The sequence below is a fragment of the Poecile atricapillus genome, chromosome 28, assembly GCF_030490865.1.
Source record: "Poecile atricapillus isolate bPoeAtr1 chromosome 28, bPoeAtr1.hap1, whole genome shotgun sequence".
NCBI lineage: Eukaryota > Metazoa > Chordata > Aves > Passeriformes > Paridae > Poecile > Poecile atricapillus.
The window spans coordinates 4998926-5017757 of NC_081276.1; the positions used below are offsets into that span (position 1 = coordinate 4998926).

Genomic DNA, 18832 nt, shown 5'->3' on the forward strand with positions numbered 1-18832 from the left:
AGGCTGAGTGGCAACAGGGATCACCCCTGGGCTATTGGTCCTTGGAGCTGGTTATCCCTGGAGCTGGATATCCTTGGAGCTGGATATCCTTGGAGCTGGTTATCCCTGGAGCTGGTTATCCCTGGAGCTGGACATCCCTGGTTTTCCCTCTAAAGGTGGAAGTGCTGCCCCGAGGTGCCCGTCCCCTCCCAACTCCCAACAGGAGCCTCAGTGAAGGGTGTGCTTTTTAATGTCAGTAATAATAAAATATTTTTACAGAGCCCAAAAAATTCAAAATAGTGCAAAACATCTCACTGTCATGCATCCATGGGAGCCGCCGCCATGGGCGGGACAGACACACAGGCATCGGTGACACTGTGCTACAGGAGCAGAACTGGTCAGGTCAATCACATGCCAAACAGGACAGTCTGGGGAGGGGCACAGGGCCGGGGGCACCACGGTTGGGCTGCGGGGCCGAGCCCCAGCCTGGCTGTGCAGGGGCAGCCGGTAGAAAAGGGGTGTAAACATTGAACAGAAACTAGAGAGAAGTGAAACCCTTTGGTCCCAGGCAAACCCTCTTGACAAAGGAGCGCGGGGGCCAGTGGGGGTACCCTGTTTTGGGACGGGAGGGGGCTGAGAGAGCTGTATTGACTTGTGGGGTCATTAGGCCTCTGTCTGCCCCAGGACTCGGGGCAAACTGGCCAGCTGGGGTGGCCACCCCAACACCACACACCCAGGCCTCCCAGGCACTCGCACGAGACATGCACACCACTTGGCACACAGAAATGGTGCTCACTGGGGAACTGGGGGCACAGAACTGGTGCTTACTGGGGGGCTGGAGGGAGGGCTACTCTGGGGGGGATGGGAAGGGTTTTGCTTGCGCCAAGGAGATCCCATGGGCTGCACTGGGGAGGCTGGTCCCCACCGATCAGAGCGAAGAGGAATGAGTCCCTCTGCTCTGGTGCCCCCAGCCCCTGCCTCCCCAAGCCCTGGCACCTTGTGGGGGGCAGTGGGGTAACCCACGGTGGCAGCAAGGCAGGGAAGACAGGATATGGGCCGGGGGCTGCTCCCGACCCTGGTGATGCTGCTGCCAGCCAGGGAGGGGACCCTGTGCAGGGCCTGTGGGGGCTGCACCCGCCAACCCAACAGCCCCAATAGCCCTTCCGGGTGCAGGACACAGCCTGTCCAGCTGCCCTGTATGTACAGCTATTTACATATGTACACAGATGTGCTCAGGGCTGGCAGCTGCCCTGCCCTCGGGACACACCACGACGCTCAGGGATGGGGACAAGGGGCCATCACACTGTGCCAGCCACTCACCACCACCCACACATGGCACGAGACTCACACACCCTCCGCAGCCCTTTCCTTGTGGCACTGGGTGAGGTTTGGGGCTGGGTGGGACAGTGGAGGGTCAGGGATGGGCCACTGGGGTTCCTCCGTCTCAGACAGGCTGGGGAAGGGCGGATTGCTCCCCTCAGCCAGGCTCGGCTCCAGCCCTTCCCTGCAGCCTGCCCAACCCCAGCACCTTCCTGCGGGGTGCGACGGGGGCCTGGCTGGGCTCGGCACGGCTGGCACTCGGCCAGCGTGGCCAGGGAGGGATGGGAGGGTCTGTCACTGCAGCCACAGCACCCCCTCCCCAGGGCCGGGGCAGCGACTCCTCTGTGGCCACTCCTATGGCTTATCCAGGGCTAGAGGATTCTGTCGGGGGCCGGGAGCGGGGAGCGAGGGCTGGGGGGGCCAAGGGGCTTTAACTGCTGCCCTCCTCGGCCGAGCGCGTGTCCGACTTGAGCTTGACAAACTCCTTGGCCACCTCGTCGTTGTTGCGCTGGGAGAGGATGCGGAGCACGGTGAGCCCGGTGTCGTCCATGTGGATGCGGCGGCCCAGGGGCAGCCAGCAGGCGCAGCCGGGGCGCTGCAGGATGTCCCGCAGCTGCAGCACGGCGATGCCCACGGTGCGGTCCTCCCGGGCGAAGCAGTAATCCTTCACACACACCTGCAGCTCGTAGCACTCGGGGCCCGTCTCGGTCCCCAGCGTGCTGAGGGGGGCAAGGGACAGGCGGTGTTGGCAGGTGGGGTCACACTGCACCCCTAGCCCGGCTGTCTAACAGCCCCCACGCCCCTAGAAAAGCCTTTTCTTTCTAAGCTGTTCCCCTCTCCCAGGTTTTACCAATGAGAAAATACCTAAACATCCCATCGGGGATGAGCAAACTCCCTGGCAGACCCCAGGAGGTCCCCACGTGCTGGGGACACATCCCCCAGCCTGTCCCCACACCCCCAGCCCGTGGTGCCACTCACAACTGGAAGCTCTCGTTGTACTTGGGGGCCCAGCTGTTGTTCTTGGATTTGGTGGCAAATTTTCTCTTCTTGTCACTGAGGTGGGGCCCGATGATGTTGACCTCGATGAAGGGCCGGAAGATGCCCGAGGTCTGCCACTTGAGGTCATTGGCAGCCACCACTGCAATGAGGGGACAGGTGAGGCTCACAGAGCACTGTCACCTGCCCGACCCCAGCACCCTGGCCAGCAGAACCCACCTTTGACGGTGACTTTGTGCTCACCACTGCTGGGGTGGGTCAAGAGCTCCACGTGGATAGACACCTCCCCAACGGGGTCATCCACACCAGAGCCTGTGACAGAGGGAGGAGATGGAAGTGCCTGTTTTCCCAACGCTCCTGACATGCCCTGCCCAGCACTAACCCCACTGAGGAGGCAGGTCACCCACCGCGGGGTGGACAGGGGTGGGCGTTAGGGTGTGTCCCAAGGGGTTGTGGGCACAGCACTGTGGGTGCAGGGGCTGTGATGGACATGGCAGGACACCCCCAGCAGCAGGCTGACTCTGCCATCCCACCCCTGTGAACCCCCCCTTGCCCAGGCAGGGCTGAGGGACCTGTCTGGGATGGGGCAGAGGAGAGCGGCCCAGCTCCCCGTGCTCTGCAGGGGTGGCAGTGGAACGGGCACTGGGCAGGAGGGACCCGGCCAGGGCAGCCACAGCTCCAGCAGGGTCTCGAGGCTGACCTGCCCCCTCAGACCCCTCCATCCCAGGGACCACATCAAGCCCAGGGCTCCCCGAGCCTGGGGACCTCAGCCCACCCCACACCACCCCAGAGTTGTGCATGCACCCATCGGTGAAGGATGGGGGTGCAAGGCAGAGGGACAGGCTCTGTGGCTCTGATGGGGCCACAGGGATCCAACAGGGCTCAGTGACAAGATCTCAGGGTGGGAAGAGCAGTGGAAGGAGGACAAGTCCCCACGTGTCACTGAGGGTGCCAGGCCGAGGCTGGCGATGGCACGTACCCCTCCACCCCCCCGGCCCCCGCATGCTGAGCCGGGATGGAGGCGATGGCGGCTGGGGAGGGGGGTCTGGGCATGGAAGGCCAAGCAGGGGTGCAGCCCCGGCCCCCAGCGGGGTGTGATGGAGGCCAAGCAGGGCCCGTGGGGGGCTCATTCCCTGCGCCCCAGGACAGGCAGACGGAGCGCGCCGGAGCAGGGCTAGTAATGGTCCTTAGGGCAGCAGGGGGGGCAGGAAGGGCACAGGACGTGGCATGGCCTCCCCTAGGGCCACATGTCCCAGGGGGAGGTCACGGTGGGTGCCCACCCGCAGGCAGAAGTGCTGGGGACAATGTGGGGTGCCCAGAGCGTGCGGGCAGACACCCCTATTCCCACGGGGACAGCCCCCGACCCGCTCTGGGGGTGCTCAATATGGCTGAGCACAGTTCCTCCAAAATCCCCCCAAAGCAGCCCTGGGAGTGGCAGTTTGCCCATTCTGGGGGTCCCCAGGCCACCCCAGCCCGCAGTGCTGGGACTGTTACTAGCCCAGGCCGGCGGCAGGCAGGTGCAGGGGCGGGCGAGTAGCACACGTACCCTTCTCAGGATAAACCTCTTCACTAAGGGTAAACCTAATCCCTTTCCCACCATGAACTAGTGGGAAGGAGAGAGAAAGAGACAGAGACACGGCACAGAGTACACAAAGAGAGGAGGAAGGAGATGACAACGAAGAGAGAAGGGAGGAGATGCAAAAGAAGGGAGGAGGGTAGAGATGAAAAAGAGAGGAAGAAGGAGATGAGGAAGAGCGGAGGGAGGAGATGACGTGTGTGGGGAACAGGAACAGTGGGAGGGGGGGGAAACAAAGAGAAAGAGAGATCAGATCTCGCAGACAGACTGGTGGCCAAGCACCCGGACAACACTGCAGCGACACAGGAGTGCCAGGCACCCCCAGCTCCGAGTGTGGGCTCCTGGGGACAGGGAACACCCAGGGGTGCTGGCACCCACCAGACCCAACCCCACGCCCCCGACATGGCTGGCACAGGAGGCACAGACACGACAGACGTCCCTTGAAGGAGACTCACGGACAGCAAACGCACGTCCCACTCCCCGAGGACGCAGACAAGCCTGGCTGGGGCACCCTGTGGTGGCCCGTGACCACTTCCGACCATCTCAGGGCCCCCCTCCAGCAGCCAAGGGACAGAATAAAGGGCAGTGTTTAGAGCTGAGGGCTGATCCTGCCCTGGAAGGTGCCCAGCATCCTGCACTGCACCCCAGAGTCCAGATCAGGGGCTTGGGAACCTTGTATGGCCAGGACAGGACCTAGCACAGCATCCAGATCTCGTGGACCCTGTGACTGGTCTGTGCTGGGTGCCTGGGGCCACCCAGAGGGGACAAACACTGTGACACCTGGATGGAGTGTGACCTTCCCCCCACCCACAGGCCCCATTTCTATGCCTGTCCAGCAATGCTCTGGCCCTGGGGACCCACTGTTCTTGCTGGTAGGGGACTGGGGAGTGCCAGGCTGCTGCCATTGGGCACCCACGGCCCCTGCAAAGCACAGGAGGAAAAAACCCTTCCTTCCCTACCCATCTCTCCCCCACCATGAGCCTGACTGGGACCCCCAGCCCCAACTGAGACAGAGCCAAGGTGGATCCTGGTCATGGGGCAGCCGAGCCCCTGGGGAGGGCCCAGCAGGTGCCAGGGCAGCGTGTCCTACCCTGCGATGACTGGGTCTGCACGAAGGTTTTGATGAGGAGATCTGTGGCCTGGGTGTAGAGGGACAGGGCGTAGCGCAGTGACTGCAGGTCAGGGCTCTTCTCCAGGAAGGTTTTCTTCAGCCCCACGCCACCGGCATGGAAGTATTGCTGGAGGGGGAAAAGCCTTGGGATGCTCAGCAGCTCTGTGAGGGTCCCCCAGATGCCCCCCATGACCTCAGGGTCAGAGCCCCAGGGGCACCCCAAACACCCCAGAGTGCCCTCACCTTGATGGTGTCCAGTGCCAGCTCCACCACAGCACACTGCTTCGGGGTCAGGCTCTTGGCTTCCTCACGCACCATGTGGTCCTGGGGGACACAAATCCTGCTCTCAGCACGGGACCAGGACCCCGCTGCCCAGCCCAGCTCAGCAAGGGGGCAGTGGTGGGGTCCTGGCAGCAGTGGCACTGGCAGCCAGCCTAGAACAGAGAGCAACCCAGCACCCTCAGCCCTCACCTTCAGCTCGGTGACCCCCAGCCCTCACCTTCAGCTTGGAAAGCTGCCCCAGCTCCTTGGCCGCGTTGAAAATCATCTGTGTGCCCTGCAGAGAGCAAAGAGACAGGGACAGCCCCAGTGAACAGCCAGGCTGGGGGTGGCAGGGCCAGGCTGGGCACATCGTGCCAGAAACTTGCTGCAGTTCCAGGGGCTGCTCCAGGGGACAGCAGCCAGGAAGGTGACACAGGTTTCAGGCCAGCAGCCCCATCTCAGCTCGAGTTCTCTCCACAGCTGTGAGGCTGCAGGCTTGGGGACCCCAGGGCAGGACATCACCCCGGCATCAGGGGCTTCATGCTCTGCTCAGCACAAGCAGCTCAGCCCAAGAGTCCCATCCTGCTTCCCGTGCTCCAAGCACCTGCTCCTGCATCCCACAGGGCCTGGCACAGCACGGCACTGAGCACTCGGACATCGGACACGGTGGGAGCAGAGAGCGAGCGTGAGGGACAGCGGGCACGGGGAGGATGTGGCCTGTACCCCACAGCCACCAAACAGCCCCCGGCCACACAGAGCCCTGCCCAGTCCCAGGGAGGTTCCCAGCCCCTTGGCACTCCAGGGAGTCCCCCAGGTGGGAGACCTGAGCTGCCTCTGCCTGACCTGTGCTCCCACCATGGCAGGGGCCATGGAGCCACTCCGTGGGGCCCACGGGCACAGCAGCCCCTTGGATGGGTAGATCCCACTCACTGCCCTGGGCTGGCAGCTCTGACTGGGCTGAGCACAAGCTCTCCTCCTCAGCTCCTCCAGTGTGCAAATGCAACTGGATAAATTGGGGCCCAGAGACCTCCACCACCTTCCCAGCACCAGTAGTTCCAGTCCTTCCCAACACAGAAACCTCGGCATCTCTCCCATTAAGCAGTACCTTCTGCAGGGGTCTGCCCCCTCCATGCCCTCATTTTGTATGCCACCATTTTACCCTTTCTGCCCACCCCTCTGCCCATCCAGTTCTGTCCCATTAATTCCTCACTGTTCCCATCTCCCCCAGTCAGTGGACAGGCTGGTATCTGGGGACACTGGCATCCCCAAAACAGAGCACAACAGGACACTGGACTGAGCTGGAAGCCCCCAACCCAGAGCACAAGGGACAGGGAGGAGGGAAGGGGAGAGAGCAGTGCCAAGTGGGGAGCAGAAGAGCCATGTCCTTACTTCAGTGTGACTGGGCAGCTTCACCCTGCTCTGGAAGAGAACAGCAAGGGACAGTTACTGGTGGCCCCAGCAGCATTTGGCCGCGGCTCCAGGCCCCCCACATCCCCTGGCCACGAGGGCTCTGGCCCTGTACTCTCCTCTGGCTCTGCCCAGTTCTCTGCTGGTGCTGCTGGTTCTGCACCAGTTCACAGCTGCAAAGGCTCAGCCCCACGCTCACGCTGGTGGAGCTGTGATGAGTGTGCCAGGTCTTTTCTGAGGACAGGCAGGTTTGCTCCCCACCCCATTTGGGGCTGGGAGATCAGAGGGAATCAGCTCACCCAGCACACTCAGCAAACCGGGCAGGAGCCAATGTCCCCCAGGAGAGGAGGGGGAGCGGCAGGCATTGCCCAGATGGATGCTGGCACGGCTCTTCCCAAGAACCAGGATTTGGGGAGCAGGCTGGGGGCACTGCCGAGACCCCACCCTGGGGTGAGGAGTCCCCAGACAGGGCAAGAGCCCATGTGCTGGAGGAAGCCCTTGGAGCAGGGCTGGGGCTCAGCAAGGACAGGGGAGGGGGCTCAGAGATCCGGGGGATCTCAGCAGCCCCGGGGCCCTCACTGTACCCAGCATGGGGTGCCCCCTCTTCCTGAGCCCCCCACAGTGGGATGGGCTTGTGTGGAGGGTCTCCCATGCACAACCCCTCGCTGGGGCTGTGGGGCAGTGTCCCCCACGGGGATGGGTGACACCCCAAATCCACCCACGGGGACTAAACACCACAGAGACCCCGCTCCCTACCCCGGGGACACACAGAACTGGGGCTGTCCCCAGCACACAGCACAGCACACCTCACCACAACACCACGCAGGCAACAGCACATCCAGACAGCACGACAGAGGAAGCACGGACAAGCCTGGACCTCCACAGCAGGCGGGTGTGAGACCACAAGTGTGGCCCCGGGGTGGTGACACACACGGAGCCCACAGCTATTTACCTTCTCTGTCCCCTTGCCATGTTTTCTCAAGAGCGTGCCCTGTAGAAGCAATGTCAGAGGTTGAGTGGGGGGGTGGGGGGACAGCATGGGACAGGACACAGGGGCACAGGTGGCAGAGACATCACGAGCTCCTGAAGGACAGCCAGTGGGGGACTGGTCCCCATTCTCAGTGAGGGCCTGGTGTCATCAGGGTGCTGGATCCCCACTGGAAAGCAGGATGTTGCACTGCTGGAGAACTTGTCCTCACAGTGGGAAACTGCTGGGATGCAGGGATGCTGAATCCATGAAGCATGATCCTTGCTGGAATACAGGATCCAGCTGTGTGTGGGCAGGCTCTGGTGCCCCCACACATCCTGCTTCAGCTCTGGCAGGTGCTCCCAGCACTGGGGAGGGAGCAGGGAGGGAGTAGCTGGGATTTGGCATTGGCACGCAGAGCTCTGGTTTGTGCAGGGCTGGGCCCAGTGACAACCCCACACTGATCCAGGCAAGAGAAACTGTGAAATGAGGCAGCAGTGCCATGGGGGAGTATGAACTCGGCTCTCAGGGTGGGCTGTTGGAATCAGGAGAGGGGAGCACGGAGTCAGCTGGCTGGGAAGCCTCAGAAGGAACAAGCAGCACAGGTAGGGCCAAGCAGGGCTGCCAGGAGGGGCTCTGGCCCTGGCACAGGGTGATGGGTGAACAAGAGCAACTTGTACCACACAGAGCTGACACTGCTCTGTCCCCCAGAGCCTCAGCAAAGCTGGGACATGGAGTCCCCACAAGGTCCCCGTGAGTTCCTCATGAGGTTCCCACGAGGTCTGAGGGGACATTCAGCCTCAGGCTGCCCCCAAGGCCTCTCCAAATGCTGCTGTTGGACACAAAAGGTGCTGGGGAACAGCAGAGGGGTGCTTGTTCCTGCCGGGATTAGCACCAGCACCCAGCAGCTGGTCCCACCGCTCTTCCTGCACAGATGCCTGAGTCACAGCAGGGATGGGGACAGGACTGGAGGGGAAATTGCCCTTCCCTTGCCCCCAGGGGCATAAACCCACAGCCACAGACTGGTCAGAAGAGGACAGAAGGAAACTGCTCAGTCAAAGCCATGCAAGGACCCAGCAGCGATGCCGAGAAGGGAACCAGGAGTCCAGGTTCCCAGGGTCACATCCCGACCAGGGAAGAGCCTCACAACTTGTGCCAGCAGCCTGCCCCGACACCGAGCACCCGGACCAGGGACCGCCGAGTCCCCCCGAGAGACTCCTCCTCCTCCTGGCAGGGAAAGCCTCTGCCCTCACCCCCACCACAGCCAGACCCCAGCCAGGGCCTGGAGGGGAAACTGAGGCAGGAGGGACAGAAGAGCAGCCCTGACTCCAGGCACGCACCGCTCCCTGCTCGTGCCTCCCGCGGTATTTGTCCCCTCAGCACGGAGCCCTGGTTTGGGGACACGGCACTGCCACCACCGCCCCCTCCCACCCCACAACCTCCCCTCGTCCCTCCCCACATCCCGGCACTGCCAATCTGTCCAAGAGCTCTCCACCCACCACATCCCCGAGGGGCCGCTGGCATGTGCCGGCCAGGAGCCAGTGCCGGGCAGGGCTGGGGACCAGGAGCTGCACCAGGTCAGGAGCCGAAGGAGGGTGTGGGCAGGGCACGGGCAGCCACACAAGACAAGAACCGGCGAGGCCAGGACCGACACAGAGCGGACAGACAGACAGACAGACAGGGAGCTGCCGTACTTACAATCATCTGCCATTGAGAGGCGAGAGGAGCAATTGGAGAGAACAACCGTGACGTGAGTGTCGGCCCCCGCCTCCTCCATCCTCCCCAGTGCCAGCCCTGGCTGCCCCCCACCCCCGCAGGGCCATGGGTGTCCCCCATGCACAGCACTCGGTGTCACTGCCCTGCCACTGCACCGCAGCCTCCACAGCCCCCGAGGGGCCCCATCCTCACCTGCCCAGTCCCTCCTGACTCTGGGGGGGCTTTGCCTCAGGGGGGCTCAGTTCCAGGGACCCCTCTCGACACCCGGCTCTGACATGCACCCCCAAACCGCCAACCTGCCCTGCGTGCTGGCACCCAGGGACACCTGGGCAGGTTGTCCCCTGCCCAAGGGACCAGTCCCAGCAAACCGTTTCCAGGGACTGTCTGCCCTCATGAAAATCACCCAACAGAGCTACATGTCCATGCCCCCTCCTCTGCCCTGGCACAGACCCCAGTGCCTCCAGAACACGGCTGGAAAGAGACTGGGATGAGGACTGGGATGGGGACTGGGACTCAGTGGCACCAGCCTTCCTATGAGATTTGGCCACCTTTGGCCAAGGGTGTGTGAGCCTGGGCAGGAGTGATGTGGGGCTGACCTGAGCCAGGCTCAGGGCTGTGACACAGTGGCACAGGCACCACTGAGGGCTGACATGTCACCACTGTGCTGTCCCTCACAGACACAGCACAGGAGCTCCACAGCCCCAGAAAGGTGACATAGAGGCTGACAGCTCCAGGAACTCCAAGGAAGAGCCTGAGCCCAGCTTTGTAATGATGACGAAAGCCACCAAAGAGTGACAAGAACAGGTATGTGGCTGGTCAAGAGCACTCAGTGTCACCCTTTCCTGCCTGACTTTGAAGGAACCACCTCAGAAAGCTTCAGGTGCAGGAATGGCAGACAAACAGCAATGTGATATGGAGCCTCAGAGAGGGACCATTCCCTGGGTTTGCTCTGCTTTCCTAAACCCCCCACAGGAGCAAGGAATTGCTCAGCCCTGCTGGGGAATATGTCCCCCCATCCTCATGAAACCCCCAGGCCCTCAGCAAGGCCAACAGGCAGCATCTCCCCACACTCCAGGAGCCTCTGGATACACCTGGCACAGGGAGCATGCCCACAGCCAGTGTGGATGAGTGTGGCATGGGATGCTGTCCCAGCTCTGAGGGAAGGATGGATAAGAAAGGGCCAGTGTCCCCACTTCATGCCACAATGGAGGTGGCAGGAAGGTCCTTTGACAAAGCCAACCAAGAAGGTCCTGGAGCAAGGATGACCTGTCTCTTTTCCATCCTCTCCCTGGCCAGCAGTGGGACACAGGTTTGGAGACACCAATAAAGTCCCCACCCTCTCACATGCCAGTGAGGGCACCTGGCCAGCAGTGTCCCCACACTGGTCCCAGTCAGTCACCTGTGTCTCAGGGTCCCTGGTCTCTCTCCCCATCACTCACCGTCTGGTCTGTGAGTGGGGGTAGGACGATGGTCTTCTCCATGGTGTTCATCACCAGCTTCCAGAGCTCCTTCAGCACCCGCTTCAGCACCGTCTTCTCGCAGATCTTGGCAAAGAGCGTCAGGCTGCGCAGAGGAGACAGCGCTTGTGTCACCCCTCCCGTGTCACCCCAGCACTGCAGGTCCCTCACACTGCCCGACAAGGCCAGGAGGGGCAGGGTGGGGGTCCCAGTTGCCCCCCACACTCACTTGCTGTCCAGCAGGTCCATGATGGGCTGCAGGACATTGTCAGCGTCCTGCGCGACGCTGCTGCAGGTGCTGGCGGGGACGTTGCCGGTGCCCTTCACCTGGCTCAGGATGTCACCCATCTGCTTCACACACTCCTCAATGTGTGGCTGGAAACTGGAGACCACAACACACAGGCAGCTCAGCAGATCCCCCCCAGAGCCCCTGGGCTGGCCCCAGCCACAGCTTCTGGAGCCCCAGACCTCTCCTTTGCCCACTGCCCCTCCCTTCACCCAGCTGTACCTGGTGGCAAAGACTCGGCTCAGATCATCCAGGACATTGTTAAGTTTCACCTGCAGTTCCTTGAGGATATCGCTGGCTTCTGTGTCCAGCTGCAGGAGGGACAAGTTGTTGAAGCTGACAGGGTCCCTGAACCAGCCCTCAGGGAAGTTTCTGCATCCCAAATGCATCCCTGGGCAGGGTGAAGCCTTTCCCCATCCGATATGGTGGGAAAGCAGCATGCCATGGGTTGGGACAGCGTGATCCCACACAGGAGTGAGGAATGAGTCTGCTCCCAGCACTGGGCAACTGGGCAAGGGGAAACTCTGGGGGGAAGGGAACGATCCAACCCCTCACAGGGCTCCCTCCTGGAACCCTCCCATACTCACATCCTTCCCACCCATGGCTTCAAACATCTTCTCAAGCTGGACACGGAGCTGCTGGATGTTGTTCATCAGGATGCAGGGCTGGAGGGGAGAGATGGAAAGGGGGGTCAGCAGCAAGAAATATGCCTGGGACAGCTGCCCCCAGCCCCAGGACCCTCCCACCTTGCACTGGGGGACATGAGGACAGGGATGACACAGAAGCCACCCTGGCAGTGTGTCAGGAACTGCCATCAGGAAAGGACCAGCCCACACTGGGATTGAGGTGACAGCTGGAGTCACCATGTGGGGACAGCAAAAAGGAGATACATCACCACTTTCTCCTTCTCCTTGGAGCAGTACGAGGCAAAATCCTTGGAGATGATCTCAGCATACTGGAGCAGCACATTGCTGATGGTCTACAGTCAAACAGGGCACCAACGAAGGCACCCAGGCAGCAGCAAGGGGAAGGAGGGAGAGAAGGAAACCATGAGTCCCACAGCAGTGAAACAACCTCATATCTGGATACATACAGGGAGCCCCAGACCCTCTGGTCTCATGGATCATGGAATCATTAAGGTTGGAAAAGCCCTATAAATTCAAGTCCAACCATCAACTCAGCACCACCACCATGTTCACCACTAAACTGTATCCTCAAGTGTCACATCCACATGTTTTTTAAATGCTTCCAGGGATGGTGACTCCACTGTGCCAAGACTGGACAAACCTTTCAGTGAAGAAATTTTACCAACATCCAACCAAACCCTCCCCTGGCACAACTTAAGGCCATTTCCTCTCCTCCTGTCCCTGTTCCCTGGGAGCAGAGCCTGACTTTCCCCCTGGCTGTCCCCTCCTGACAGGGAGTTGTGCAGAGCCAGAAGGGCCCCCTGAGCCACCTTTTCTCCAGGCTGAGCCTCCCCAGCTCCCTCAGCTGCTCCTGCTACTCCAGATCCTTTCCCAGCTCTGTTCCCTTCTCTGAATACACTCCAGCCCCTCAATGTCTTTCTTGTTGTGAGGGGCCCAAAACCAACCCCAGGATTCGAGGTGGGGCCTCAGAAGTGCCCAGCACAGGCTGGGTGGTCACTGTCCTGGTCCTGCTGGCCACGCCATTGCTGGTACAAGCCAGGTGCTATTGCCCTCCTTGCACACCTGTGCACATCTGGCTCATGGTCATACACCAGGAGCCACTGGAAGCCAGATCCAGCACAACTGCAAAGGCAGCAGCCACCCAGCCTGCATGCAACTCCCTCCTATATTGCAGCAAGCCAGCTTTACTTAATCTATATTAATTAAGCAAATAACTCATCAATTAGCTCATAATTAATTAATTAATCTCCTGTGCTAGGAGAGCTGGGAGCATCCCAGGGTGTGTTGGTGGCATATTGGCTGCTCACAGCTGGATGGAGTGGGCACAGAGAGCCCAGGAGCCCCAGCCAGAGCTGGGACTGGGGTCCCAGGGCAGTGCTGACCCCTGTCCTGGCAGGTGCCCACCTTGGCAAACCGTCGCATGTAGTGCCCCACAATCTGGGGATCGGGGCACTCCAGCTTCTTGATGATCTCAAAGCTCTGGTTGAGCTGGGAGAAAACATCCACCACAGAGCAGGAGAAGAGCGCATGCTCCGACGTCTGCTGGAACTGTGGGAGTGAGATGAGGTGTCAGCAGGATGTGTGGGGAAGGTTTTGGCCCCAGTCAGGACATACAGGGCATCAAGGGACAAGCCCCTCGCCTCTGAGGCTGTCTCTAGTTCTGTTCATACCCCATCCTTCTTGTCCCGCTCCAGTGCTCCGTGCAGGAAATCCCGTGACACCTCTTCATTCTCATCCAGCCACTGGATGACAAAAGGCTCGAACCAGCTGAAAGAGAGACCCAGCTGTGGTGAGGCCAGCAGCCCTCGTGGTGCCAGTCCCCCTCCCCAGCCCCAGGGCTGCACTCACGCAGGGTACTCGGGCACACGGCTCTTGAAGGAGGGCAGCTCGGTGACGTACTCGTTGTACAGCCACTTCACCTTGAAGTGCAGGTTCATGTAGTCTGCGCTCTTGCACAGCCGGTGCTTCTCATGCTCTGCAGGGGGAAAGGGCATGGGGGTCACTCTGAGTCCCAAATCTGGGGTGTGGCTCCCTAAGGGCACCTCCAGGGTAACAGGGTGAAGGTGGAAGGGCCTCTGGAGCAGGAGGGTTTAAGCTACGCCTGGTGTTGAGGAGATTAAATGGGTCTGCCTAAGGAACAGGTGAGGTGTGAGCTGAGGACAGCTCCTGCCTGGTTCCCCCCTCTCTGGCTCAGGGTGCCAGGTGGGACTCACCCTCCATCGCATACTTCATGTCCTGAGCAAAGAGGTTCCACATCACCTCAGCGCTGATTTTCCCCACATTCAGTTCCTGGGGGAACCTGGGGCAAGAGAAGAGTGTGAATCACAGAATCCTTTAAGGTGGAGAAGACCTCCAAAGCCATCAAGTCCAACCTGTGAATGATCTCCTTGTAACCCAGCCCAGAGCACCGAATGACAGATCCAGGCCTTCCTTGGACACCTCCAGGGGTAGCAACTCCAAACCTCCCTGGGCAGTCCCATCCAATGCCTGACCACCCTTGCTATGAATTTGTCCTGATATCCAACCTGAACCTCCCCTGGCAGAGTTTGAGGCTATGAACACAGGGTGAATCAACCACATGTCAACCACATGGACAGACATCTCTCACACACCTCCCAGCAGCCTCAGCTTTCCCATCTGGAGAATTGATGTTACAACCTCTTCCAAAGGTCTCAAGATCCCACTGCCTCCATGTGGGCACCCTCTGTGGGCACAGCAGCGTCCCCTTCCCCAGCACCTACTCACTGGTTCAGGCAGGGCGTGTAGGAGTTCTTGTCTTCCTCGATAATGGAGACAATCAGGGTGATGAGCTTGGACCAGAAATCCAGGTTTTTGATGCTGGGACCCTGCTCCTCAGGGGGCACCTCGCCTTTCTTAGTCTGGAGGGGCAGGGACACAGTGGAGACTTTGGTCACCCCAGTGCAGGGCTCGGCTTTGTGTTGGGGCTGACAAGGGGGCAGGAGGGCAGGCCCCATGCAGCCCCCTCTTGTCTGTCCTGATCTCAACCCCAAGGCCTGGGAATCATTCTGCATGGACTAAGCACTCTGGAGAGGGAGCAGGAGCATGAGGAAAAGGAGAAGGGCATGGGATGGGGAGGTCAGTGCCCGGCATCCCCCCTGCCCCACACACCGGGTCTGTCTGGTACTCGCGGCTGTAGAGCTCGTGGCAGTTGTTGAAGATGTACTCATAGGTGGAGTTGAGACAGGCCTTCACACAGTCCTTCACCACCTGGCTGGCTCGTGGGGGGCTCTGCAGCTCCTGGACCTGGTGTGCAGGGAGGACAGGGTGTTTGGAGCACCCCCAGACACCCACCCAGGAACACCATGGGCCAGCACAACCCCAACCCCCAGAGAACCAGGGCCAAAGACAGTCAGATCCCCTGAGGGACAGGGGGAGTGGGGCCCCAGCAGTACCTTCATCCGAAAGAAGGTGATGCTGGTCAGCAAATCCACTGTGGACTTCAAGTCCTGCAGCCGTTCGGGGCTGCTGGCAGGGAAATTGTTCTGGGAAGGAAAGAAAATGGAAATTTTTGTCCTCAAAATTCACAGAGGCAAGTGAGGGTGAGGGAACCGGTTGCTTCAGGTAGGGCCGCTGAGGCAGGGCAGGCACCTTACCCGGTACATGGAGAGGTCGATGCGCAGGGAGTTGTGTAGCTGGTCCAGGAGTTTGACAAAGCGATCTTTCTGCGGAGAAACGCCCCGGGGGCAGGTGAGCAGGGGAAAGGCAGGCACTGACCCCCCCACCCTTGTCTCTCATCCTCCTTCCCTCCTTTCCTTTCGTCCCTTTCTTCCTTTTCCTTCCTTCCTTCCTTCCTTCCTTCCTTCCTTCCTTCCTTCCTTCCTTCCTTCCTTCCTTCCTTCCTTCCTTCCTTCCTTCCTTCCTTCCTTCCTTCCTTCCTTCCTTCCTTCCTTCCTTCCTTCCTTCCTTCCTTCCTTCCTTCCTTCCTTCCTTCCTGCCTTCCTGCCTTCCTTCCTGCCTGCCTGCCTGCCTGCCTGCCTGCCTGCCTGCCTGCCTCCCCCTGAATGGGCAGGGCATGCCTGCAGAGAAGAGCATCTCCTTGCTGGTGGCTGGGGCTCAGCTGAAGCCCTCAGCAGCTCCTGTGGCACACGTGGCCATGCCAGATGAGGTTCAGGATGGAGAGGTGACACCACGTGTCCCCTGTCATTGCTGGGAGGCTGACAGGCTGCTCTGTCTGCCCTGCCCACTGGAACACATCTGAGCCTGGGCTCAGGACAAGAGCTGGGAGAGGCACTGCAGGACCAGTAGCCCCTCAACTGGGGCTTTCCAAGACATCAGGAAAAAGGGCAGGGAAAGGATGTGCAGTGGTTGCCCATCTTGAGGGTGGCCCCAGAAGTTGGACATTTCCATGAACTCCTCACTAGCCCCACTGGGCTGCATCAAGGGACGTGGCACAAAACACCCCGTGTGGGGGTCTCCATTGGGGGTGAGGGGCTGTAGTTGAGCTCAGCCCAGCTCCCACCCAGGGAGCACAGGGCAGAAGGATGCAAATCCCATCTTGAGCTGCAGACTGGATCGGGGCTCAGAGCTGATGGCAAAGCAACTCATCATAGAGTCTCAGACCAGTTTGGGTTGGAAGGGGCCTTAAGGACCACCTTGTTCAACTCCCTGCCATGGGCAAGGACACCTGCCACTATCCCAGGTTGCTCCAGGCCCTGTCCAATCTGGTCTTGAACACTTCCAGGGATGAGACAGCCACAGCTGCTCTCAGGGCAACCTCAGTCTCATTCACAGGGAAGAATTTCTTCCCAATATTGGCCTCAAAATGTTGGGGAGCATTTTCCTTTGCATTCCTGCTGCTGGGGAGGCTTTGAACTGCCATGTGGGCCTCCCATGAGAGCCCTGGGTTCCCCCCTCAGCACTGGCTGTACTGGGTCAGGGCTGACCCACAGGGCTCTGGAGAGTCCGGAGCAGTGTCTGAGTCCTGGGATGAGGACAGTCTGTGCTGGGTTAGGGTCCCTAACATGATCCACAGCCTGTGCTGGGTTAGGGTTAGGGTCCCTAACATGATCCACAGCCTGTGCTGGGTTAGGGTTAGGGTCCCTAACATGATCCACAGCCTGTGCTGGCCACGGCAAACCTTCGGCGCTGCTGGGGATGGCCCAGCCGGGCCCTGGGCCGGACCGTGCGTCCCCGACACCCAAGGAACGGCTGCAGCACTCTAACACTGGACACGACGCGTACTCAGGGTTAAAGCGACACGGCCGGGCACTTTAGGACCCAACCTTAGGCTCTCTAAAAAAGAGAAAAAGACAAGTTTTTAAAATCCTCCATGTTAGAGAAAAGGCGGGTTTTTGGTACGGTTTCCTCCTCCTGCGTGATCCGGAGGCACAGCTGGCTCGGCTCTAGCTCCCCCCTGCAACAGGAACGTGCAGGTGAGCCAAAGCTGCCCGGAGCTGTGCTCGGCCCTGGCTGTGTCCCTGGCTACCCAGCACCTTGCTGCACCCGGGGCTGGGCACTGTCCCTGGCTCGACCCATGCACACCCAGAGCGACCTTCTCTTGCCTCTGGGATGGCACGGGGGGAGCCAAGGTGAGGGCTCAGCCCCTTCTCGCCCATGTCCCCGAGGGGCACCCGGCCCTGCCACAAACTCGCCCCACTTGGCACCCAGTGGTGCTGGCACAACCGGCTGAGTTTGCAGCAGGCTGGGGACCCCAAAGCACACGAGGCTGTGCAAGACACCCCATGAAGTGCAGGGGTGGCTCATGGCCAAATGCTTCTGATTTTGTCACCAAGGCGTTCTCCCTCCTGGCACACTGCCACCCAGCGTCCCAGTTTGCTCAGGCTCCCATAATTAGAGGAGCAAATTTAGTCCTTCTCCTGGGAAGGTGATGGCTCTTTTCCTTGCTTTAAAACAGGAGTGGGATGATTTTTGAGGCAAGTAGTGGCTGACCCCACTGCTGCCCGGCTGCAGTTTGGAGCGGGGTGTTTTGCACAGCTCGCTTTGCTCCCCGAGCCCCCCACCCCCTCCCAAAGAAAGGAGAGAAAAAGAAAAGAGCGTTTACGTACCATGGGACTTACTCCGAAGTTGGAGGCGGCAAAGCGGTCGGAGGCGTTGGCGTTGCTGGAGGCGGTGGTGTGAGCGTAGTAGGCGTTGATGTTGGCCAGCAGGGTGCTCATCACCGCCGGCACACCGGGACACATGTACTTGGAGGAGAGGCAGGCAAAATGCCTACGGAGAGAGGTGGCAGATGAGGGTTTAGAGCGATGGGAAGGGATGCAGGGTTTGGAGTGCATGTCATTGAATCCCAGAGCATCCCAAATTGGAAGAGACCCACAGGGATCATTGAGTCCAACCCCTGACCCTGCCCAGACCCCCCAAGAACCCCACCCTGAGCATCCCTGAGAGCGCTGTCCAAACGCTCCTGGAGCTCTGGCAGCCTTGGGGCCGGGCCCATTCCCTGGGGAGCCTGGGCAGTGCCAGCACCCTCGGGGGGAAGAACCTTGCCCTGAGATCCATCCCAAGCCCTGGCACAGCTCCAGCCCTTCCTGGCCTCCTGTCCCTGGCCCAGAGCAGAGCTCAGCCCCTGCCCCTCCGCCTCCCCTCGGGAGAAGCTGCAGCCCCCGAGGAGCCTCCCCTCAGTCTCCTCTGCTCCAGCTGAACGAGCCCAGTGCCCTCAGCTGCTCCTCAGAGCCTTCCCCAGCTCTGTGTCCCTCCTCTGGACACTCCAACAGCTTTGGATCTTCCTGATCTTGTGGTGCCCAAACTGGACACAGCACTTGAGATAAGGCTGTTCCAGAGTGCATTGGGAAGGGGAAAGATGGGTGCAGATGTTTGGGGCAAGTCTGCACCCATGGCAGCGAGGTGCGTGTCAATGGCAGCAGGAGAGGAAGGTGGGGACAGTAACTCTCCACCTGGGGGGCAGGTGCAGGCCCTCTGAACCAGATGGGGGCAGGGGACTCACGTCATGGCCTGGTAGATGGACTCCACCCCATAGCGCATGGCAAACTCATCCACGATCTCCTGTGCTGTCTCATCAAAGTACACCTTCCACGCATCATCCCCCTTGGCATCAGGGATTTTCACCACCCCGTTGTTTTGCAAATCCGTCACAAAGTGGAACAGGTTCTGGAGGTACAAATGAGTCTCGT

The 18832-nt window shown here is 60.5% G+C and overlaps 1 protein-coding gene across 1 annotated transcript in view; it reads right to left on the minus strand.

The window, feature by feature from the left end:
- Positions 1-225: 225 nt before the first annotated feature.
- Positions 226-18832, minus strand: part of UNC13A (unc-13 homolog A) — a 33024-nt gene continuing 14417 nt past the window's right edge. The window contains exons 20-42 of the mRNA XM_058858799.1: positions 18646-18809; positions 17750-17912; positions 15338-15406; positions 15137-15226; positions 14853-14987; positions 14469-14602; positions 13937-14022; positions 13572-13698; positions 13394-13490; positions 13128-13271; positions 11972-12055; positions 11664-11741; positions 11299-11387; positions 11020-11172; positions 10773-10896; positions 7603-7641; positions 6633-6662; positions 5482-5538; positions 5226-5306; positions 4962-5109; positions 2515-2607; positions 2278-2437; positions 226-2018 (exon numbers count right to left, since the gene is read on the minus strand). Of these exons, the coding sequence (XP_058714782.1) occupies positions 1730-2018; positions 2278-2437; positions 2515-2607; positions 4962-5109; positions 5226-5306; positions 5482-5538; positions 6633-6662; positions 7603-7641; positions 10773-10896; positions 11020-11172; positions 11299-11387; positions 11664-11741; positions 11972-12055; positions 13128-13271; positions 13394-13490; positions 13572-13698; positions 13937-14022; positions 14469-14602; positions 14853-14987; positions 15137-15226; positions 15338-15406; positions 17750-17912; positions 18646-18809 (2634 nt within the window). The 3' untranslated portion in view covers positions 226-1729. The remainder of the gene's footprint in view (positions 2019-2277; positions 2438-2514; positions 2608-4961; positions 5110-5225; positions 5307-5481; positions 5539-6632; positions 6663-7602; positions 7642-10772; positions 10897-11019; positions 11173-11298; positions 11388-11663; positions 11742-11971; positions 12056-13127; positions 13272-13393; positions 13491-13571; positions 13699-13936; positions 14023-14468; positions 14603-14852; positions 14988-15136; positions 15227-15337; positions 15407-17749; positions 17913-18645; positions 18810-18832) is intronic.